Source organism: Aptenodytes patagonicus, chromosome 1, assembly GCF_965638725.1.
Source record: "Aptenodytes patagonicus chromosome 1, bAptPat1.pri.cur, whole genome shotgun sequence".
NCBI classification, from domain to species: domain Eukaryota; kingdom Metazoa; phylum Chordata; class Aves; order Sphenisciformes; family Spheniscidae; genus Aptenodytes; species Aptenodytes patagonicus.
This window is the reverse complement of record NC_134949.1, coordinates 79,575,621-79,583,391: the sequence shown is the minus strand read 5'-3', so window position 1 is coordinate 79,583,391 and position 7,771 is coordinate 79,575,621. Positions and strand designations below refer to the sequence as shown.

Below are 7,771 nucleotides of genomic sequence, written 5' to 3'. Positions count from 1 at the left end.
AAACACAAGAGCTGGCTACATCTCTCAATCTCACTGACATAGCCATTGTCTCTAGTCCCCACTTAAGTTGACTTCAGGAAGAGGAAAAAGTTACTTCCATAAGATAATTCCAGTTCTCCAAAGCATCTTCTCAGTTAAGCTGGCAAGATGATCTTAAAAGGGGAAAGAACATATTGCAGGATGGAGGTATCCAGAAAATACAGGACAAACTACACGTCTTGGATAGATCAGCTAACCTTAAGCCTCTCAACGGGGCTTCAAGCTCCGTTCTTCTTTTTTCTTACCTGGATGGTTCCTAAGTTTTATTACCACTGGCTATTCCCATGTGCAGAAAGAGTCCTTGCTCTTGCAGAAAAGCTGATAGTGGCTTGTAGAAAGATGAACCTGCGTGGTACATTGCCATTCACTTCATGTACTTTCCCAATTCAGCCCCTGTTGAGCAGCTGCTCCCTTCTTGTTCAGCTGCCCATGATCTTATTACCTTCAGACACTTTTCCTTGCCAGTTTGGGAAGTGGGATTTGAAGTGCATGGAATTTGCAATAAAGCCATTGATTGTCTTTACAAATCACTGACCGCTACTTTATTCCTCCACGTCTTTGTAGCACTCTTTGTAGGAAAGAGGGGGAGCGTATTACACAAGGGTATGTGCGGACGTGGATTTTCCAAGTTAATTGTGATAGAAATATGGCATTATCAAAAGCAATTAAGCACCTTGTTCTCCTTTGTAGCTTTGCAAGTCTTCTCCTGAACCAGTAATAGTATCTGATAAGGGAGGAACATCATCACCTCTTGTGGGGATTCGAAGTGTGAGATTCGACTCCCAGGTGTTGGATTCCTGGCTACCTGTAATTAGCTGCATTAGAAGCAAGAACTTTTGGGTGTCTTGTGTTCTTGATACGACGATTGGTCCTGAGTCTCTGTATGCAGGAAATATTGTCACAAAAAGTGTCACTTATTGGTCTTCTATTGATACTGTACTGTGCATTTTTAGGTAATCCTATAAGGTAGGTCATTCTGTCAAATACATTTCTGCAATAGCTTTTTGCAGGAAAAGGGTCTGATTTAGAAACGCTTGTGCACGTAAGTAACTTCATTACCAAGGACTATCAAATTGATTCACATGCATAAAGCTTTGCATGAGCAGAAGTGTTTGTAAAATTGGCCTCTTGGTCCTTATTCATCCAAACAACGTCATACAGAAATGAACAAAACTTTTGGCAACAGAGAGGTTACATTTATATTTCACTGTAGAACACACACCTTTACTCCAGGACTGCAGAGTATTTTTGTGTGTAAAAGTCCCCATTCAGGGTCTGAACATGATCTCCACTGCGAGGAGAAAGGAAGGATACAGTTTCTTCTGGAGGACTTCTGAAGTTCCACAACTTATATGAGCAAGGATAATCTTTCCAGGGGTCAATGAAAAATGTGTCTAATCACATGACATATAACATGACTTCTTTCGGTTAGCACCGACCGTAAATTTCCATGCTTAAGCAGACCCCTCTTGCAAGGCTGCCTGCCGCTCTACTTGGTCTCCCATTCCCTTTGCATTTTCCAGCTAAACTGTAAGTGTCCCTTATGCAGATGTCGAAGTGGAAGGGAAGCTCACTGAGCTCTCATGCCCCTCCAGCAAGCAGGATGACTTTTGCCACCATAATCTCCAAGTAAATTGCACAAAGCTGTTAACATTTTTATAGGTGACTGCATGTTATTGCATAAAAGTATTTGACAGATTAATGTATTTTACACAACGTCCCTAGGAACAATATGAGCAGTATCAATAAATGAAAAGCAATGTACTTCATTATGTTTTATAATTTATATTTATATTAAAATCTGTGACCCATCATAGCATTGTAGACGTATAAACCAATTTTTGAATGGCGGGCAGATTGAAACAAATTTCTGAACTTTTCCTGTTGGCATCTCACTGATGTGGGAAGGACAACACAATAAACCTCGCCCCTTGCAGGTAAGGTCATAAAATTGTACACTTCATGAAACTGTACATTTCTTTGCAAGAAGTTAGGCTAACAGTAATTCCTATTTTTATTCTGATGAACAAGTGACTATTTTATAATGCCGAGAAAAAGTCTCTTTGCTCTACCAATGAAATATGCATTAAAACAAATCAACCGGCGTAATGTCAATGAATTAATAACTAATACATGAAGAAACCATACTTGACTAGTTTAGTCAGTTTTACTTGATGGCCTGATTCTGAACTCACAGGATTTTGCACTGATATAACCAGAGGTTACAAAGGTAACACTCCCAATTTACAAAAACCTTCAGGCTTTCCTTTTTCAAAAGTCAGTTCAAATGCTTCGTTACCTTGTTTAGAGCCACTTTAAATTTCTGAATAACTGCTTAGAAGCCTAGCCTACTCACACACCTTACTTTAGATGTCGGATCTTATCAGGTGTTTATGTACCTTGCAAAGCCCTACTTTTATTGGGTCTAGCACTACAACATACCTTTGTACAGAACCTGTAAGAAGTTGCACTGATTCTACATTGAAACAGGTTCATATTCATCAGTATCTGCAGGATTGACTTAGTTGTCCTTACAAATGTGAGTAGAGTTTAGATTTTAAAAATTCCCCATACAGCAAAGCCATTTTATTGATTGAGAATTAAACACCCCCTCCGATATTTTCAATCGACACCAAAACAGACTTAGACATTACCTTGAGAAAAAGAGTGAAACTAGCTTCTTGATTTGACCTGTTCAAGCCATGTGCAGACATTAAACGAATGCTGTAAATGTAGTCCGTTACCATAACAAACATTACTAACTTGAATAAGGCTTTTCTAAAATAATTTGTTTAATTGTAAGGCTAATAGAAATTTTCAATTTAGTCTTTATTCCTAATTTTGGCAGACTGAGAATATTTCACTATGAATCTTTACATGATTTTAATGTAAGAAGTTGCGTTATGTTTGGACAGGGTATGTTTGAGAAGTTTAATGAAAATTGGATACAATATTTTGGACTCCCGGCATGTTACATCTCAAAACAGCTTTAATTACAGTGTAGTTGATGTAAGTTGGTTTTGGTGTCTTTAATTAGTTTTGAGATTAGTTATTAAAATTGGCATCCAAGCACATCTGGAGCACAGTGGTGTTTTAAATACTGACTAATCATTTAGGGTGAGTTTCAACTTGATGTTTTAGTGCAGTTTAAATAAAATATCAGCGTTCAATCATTGCAGGAATGGGAATATGGATGCATTAAAGTTCTTGTCCCCAGCACCCTACCATCTAACTGCTTGTTAAAATGTGCCCTAAATTTTGACTGTCATCAATAAAATTATTCTGAGCATTATTTTCGGCTTCCAACCCCACTCCGGCCATGCGTCAAGTTGAGAGCACATCTAACTGCACAGCTCCTATTACTGCATTGAAAATACTGCAGCTACATGGCAAAACACTGACTTTGTATAAATTTGTGCTGCTGGTCTACATGTATCTAAAAAATTGACAGCAGGCTTGACGCTGATCAGGTAGTGTCTGTCCATATGACCTGAAGCTGGGTCACATATTTGTGGAACAAAACTGACATAAACATAAAGGTGATGTGTTTCTGTCTGCACCCGATCTAGACCACATCTGTGGTGCAGGGTGACCCGGTGGCACACATCTCTGTTACTGACAGCCGAGGAACTGCGGCTTGACTGGGTTGAACTGGAGTATCCACTGAAGCCAACCCTTCTGTGCCGGTTTAAAGTCTTGCTGCTGTTACTTCGTGGCTAAACTGAGGCCGTGGTTCCATGTTGCCATCCCTCGGCAGCAGGTTCGTTTGAACGGGTCGCATGCCCGGGCGTCCCACAGGTCCCTTTCCCCTTTAGCGGTTGCAACTCGCTGTTCGGGTGCTTGTGCTCTCAGCTAGCTGCAGACCTGAAAACAACTCGCCCACCAGAAAACTTTAGCTCCCCTAAAAATCCTTTGCCTGCTTTTTAACGTGGCTCAGGTTCGACATCCCGTTTCGGTATGCGAGCACCCCAGCAGCGGGCTCTGCACAAGCCAGGGCTACAGCAGCTGCTTCTGGTGAGGAGCAGGCGGCCGAGGGTGGGGTGAGCGGGGAACAATTTAAACGTGATGCGCTGCCGAGGGGAGAGTAACCCGCCCTGACGCCAGGCCGAAGTTGTGCGTTGAAGTGGGTGAAGCCGAAGTTCGAGTGGGTGTCGAAGCCGGTACCTGCTGTAGGTGCCGGTTGTTGCACGCACGGCCCGGGTTCCCCTGCACTGCCGGGACGCCGGGAGGGGGGCAGAACCCCGGGCCGTTGGGGGAAGTTTTTTGGAGGGGCCCCTCCGCGGGGCAGCGCCGCGCAGCCGCCCAGGGGGCGGGCAGGGATCCCTCACAGCCCCTACCGACGGCTCGCCGCCGGGCAGTCCCGGTAGCGGCAGGGGGAGGCGCCACCGGCCTGTGGCGGGACGGGGTGAGGAACGGCTTCGCGGGCTGCCGCGGCTGGCAGCTAACCCCGTGCCGGCGGGGAAGGGGAGAGGAGGTCCAGCAACGGGAGAAGGGGAGCAGAGAGCGGGGAGAAGCAGGACGGGAGCGCGCGCAGAAGATGGCGGGGGAGGGGGGGGGAACTGGAAGAAACTTCCCCCTCCTCAGCCGTTGGGACCTGCCTCTCGCCAAGCTGGGAGGGGGGTTCCCTTCGGAGGGGTCCCCTCCCCCGCCCCAAGGCGGCCCCCAGCGGGCACCCACGGGCGCGGGGCGGGAAGGCCGTGCTACCCCGCCACGGAGAAGCCCCGGCAGCGGCGCCCGCCCTGAGGCGACGACTGGGGGGGAGGGGGGGGGGGGGGCAGAGAGAGTCGACCCCTCCTCCGCCCCGGCCCGCGCCTCCGCCCTCGCCCCGCCCCTCTCCCCGCGGGCGCTCGCGCCGGGCAGCGCGCGCGCGCGCTCGCGCCGGCACTTTGTTGTTCTCTCGCCTACCGCGGCGGCGGCGGCGGCAGGGCGCATGCGCGGGCCGCAAGCCTTCACTCCCCCCGCTCCTCCCCTCTCTCCCCACCGCCCCCCTCCCCCCCCCCCGCTCCATCCGGGCACCGCCGAATTAGCATTGCAGCCGAGGCACAACTTTTTCCCCAGGCAAAGTGAAATCAAGGCGCGCACTCCGAGGAAATATAGTCCCTCCCGTTTTCAGCTCTTGCCGTCCCCATTGGCGGGGGCGGCGGGGCGGCGGGAGGCGGCGGAACGGCTGCGGGGCGGAGCGGGGGCGGCGGGGGGGGGGGGCGCGGGGGGCGCGCGGGCGGGGGCGCGGGGGGAGGGGCCCCCCTACTTTGGCGGAAAGTGAGTGATGAGTCTGTGTCCCCAGCAAAGAGGCAAAGAACTTGCTTTGCAGACTGAGTAGTTGTTTCTTTCGATTGTTGTTGTCGCTTTTTTTTTTTAATATTACTGTTATTGTTACTGCCATTCCTTTTTTCTTTTTAATTTTTCCTGGCCTTTCTTTCTTTCCTTCCTTTTTTTTTTTAATTCCTTTTTTTTTTTTTTTTTTTCCTTTTTCTTTCCGTGGAGGGAGGGGTGGCTGCCTGACTGGCTGGCGGGTCGGTTGCAAAAAGCGAGAGAGAGAGAGAAAAAAAAAAAAAGCCAAAAAAAAAAAAAAGCGAAAAGAAAGGGAGCAAAAAAAAAAAAAAAAAGCAAGCCAAACAAAACCAAACCAAAAACCAAACCAAACAAACAAACAAAAAAACTTCATTCGGATCTGAAAGTGGCAGGAAAGTGCCTGGCAAGTTGCAGGGATGGAGCTACACAGCTTGCAAGAGGCGTTAAAAGTGGAAATCCAGTGTCATCAGGTAAAAAAAAATAAAATAATAAGCAAATAAAAAATGCTTTTCTATCCCCGGTGCCTTTTAGAGGGAGAGGAGGATCGGAAGGGAGCCAGTGTTGCATGCTTATCAAGTAGCCTTTGCTTCTTGTCGCAGGGTCTATCGATCAAGGGGGGGGGGGGGGGGGAGCGGGGCCGGGGCCGCGGCCGGGGCGGCGGGGGAGGCCGGGGCTGCGGCGGGGGCCCCCCCCCGGGCCCCCCCCGGCCCCCCGCGGCAATGGCGAGCACTTCGCCAAAGTAGTTTTGCGGCTTGTTTGGCTGAGTTTTTTTGTGTGTGTGTGTGTTGTGGGGATGCGGAGTTAGCCTTGCGGTCGGTGCTTGTGTGAGTGTGTGTGTGTGTATGTGCGTGAGTGTGAGTGAGTGTGTGTGCGCGAGTGTGTGTGTGTGTGTGTGTGTGTTGGAGAGATTAGGACGAGACTTGAATATTTATGAGCTTTGCTTGAAACTGACTCGCAGTGTTTACTTGCCTCTTTGTTCCTTACCCCCCTCCCTCCCCCGTCCACACACATACATACATTTAAAAAAATCCATTAAACTTGAAACAGTTTCTAATTCCTCCTTTTTTGGGGGTGATTTTTTTTTTTTTTTTTTATAGAAACTAGTTGCACAGATGAAGCAAGATCCACAGGTAAATGCAGATCTTTTTTTTTTCCTCTTCTTCAGTATTTTATCCCTGCTGTAATAAGCGCAGTTGTGCTGGGACAGCAGGATGAGAAACTTTATCAGTAAGAGATCTCATTTTGTAGTCTGCACTGAGCTTTCTTACTAAGGAGGGTGTTTTGTGTGTGCATGCTTTCGTACGGCTTTGGTGGAACGGTTTTGCCTTTGAACAATTTCTAGATCGCAAGTTTATTCATTACAGGGGTTAGTTTACACTTTGCCTTTAATATGCATCTTATTGCCGTTTTTGCAGAACGGGGATCTTAAGAAACAAATCCATGAAAGGCAATCAAGAATAGCAGCTCTTAATGAGAAACAAGTAAGGAACAGATCGATTCAGTTGTGTTTGGTTTTTCTTCTTGTTTTTTACAATGCACTTTCTAAACATCCGAAAAGTGTCTGCGTTAGCTGAAAAATGCCGACAGCAGAGAATATAACATCCATTTTCCTAAGCGTAAAGTAAGAAAATGCATGTTTTCAAAATGAGGTCGGATTCTCGGATATCTTGCTGGGGGGAAGAATGATTTTAGTACTAGTAGTAAAAAGATAAGCAGTAGTTAAAACGTAAAAAAAAAAAAAAATGAGGCGTCCATTTTGAGTTGGTCGACATGTTTTAGGAATATGGAAAATTCTCCTGTCTTGGGCTACTTTGTGCACTTCCGTGTAATGTGCAGAGCAAGAGTTGGGAGGGAGGAGGCTGGAGCCCAGTTCGGAGCCATTTCTGGGTTTGATTACAAAACTGATTTTTATCGATCACTTTATTTTATTTCTTTTCTTCTTCTTTTTTTTTTTTTTTTTTTTCCTCCCCACTTGCCTTTCTCTTCCTTTGGTCTGATCTGACGTGTTAGCTTTTGATTCGAGTTCACTTAGGCACTTTCACTTTTTTCCCCCTTCCAAAAATACGAATAAAAACAGATTAACCTGTTTCAGCTGCCGGAGAGGGGGGGGGGGAAGAAAAGAAACCCGGAGGAGGGGAACAAAACAAACCAGAAACCTTCCTTCCTCCCTCCCCCTCCCTCTCCCCCCTGCCCTCCCCAAACTTTCTCATCTCTCTTTTCGTGCCGAGTGACCCCCGGGCCCGCTGCTCCGCCCGTGACCCGCTCCCCCCACCCCCCGTACCCCCCCACCCCCCCCGGGAGGAAAGTTGCCGGGCGCGGCGGGGGGCGGCGGGCTTTCAGCACCGCGGACAGCGGCCGCCGCCGCCGGGCGCACACTCACGCCCGCTCACTCGCTCTCACCGAACTATCCCCCCCCCCCCCCGCCCCCCCCTCCCCGGGC

General features: G+C 47.8%; 1 protein-coding gene across 1 annotated transcript in view; it reads left to right on the top strand.

Annotated features, from left to right (window-relative positions):
• The first annotated feature begins 5,615 nt into the window (after positions 1-5,615).
• PHF21B (PHD finger protein 21B) overlaps positions 5,616-7,771 on the top strand; it is a 167,567-nt gene continuing 165,411 nt past the window's right edge. The window contains exons 1-3 of the mRNA XM_076344142.1: positions 5,616-5,801; positions 6,429-6,461; positions 6,747-6,812. Coding sequence (XP_076200257.1) covers positions 5,748-5,801; positions 6,429-6,461; positions 6,747-6,812 — 153 coding nt within the window. The 5' untranslated portion in view covers positions 5,616-5,747. The remainder of the gene's footprint in view (positions 5,802-6,428; positions 6,462-6,746; positions 6,813-7,771) is intronic.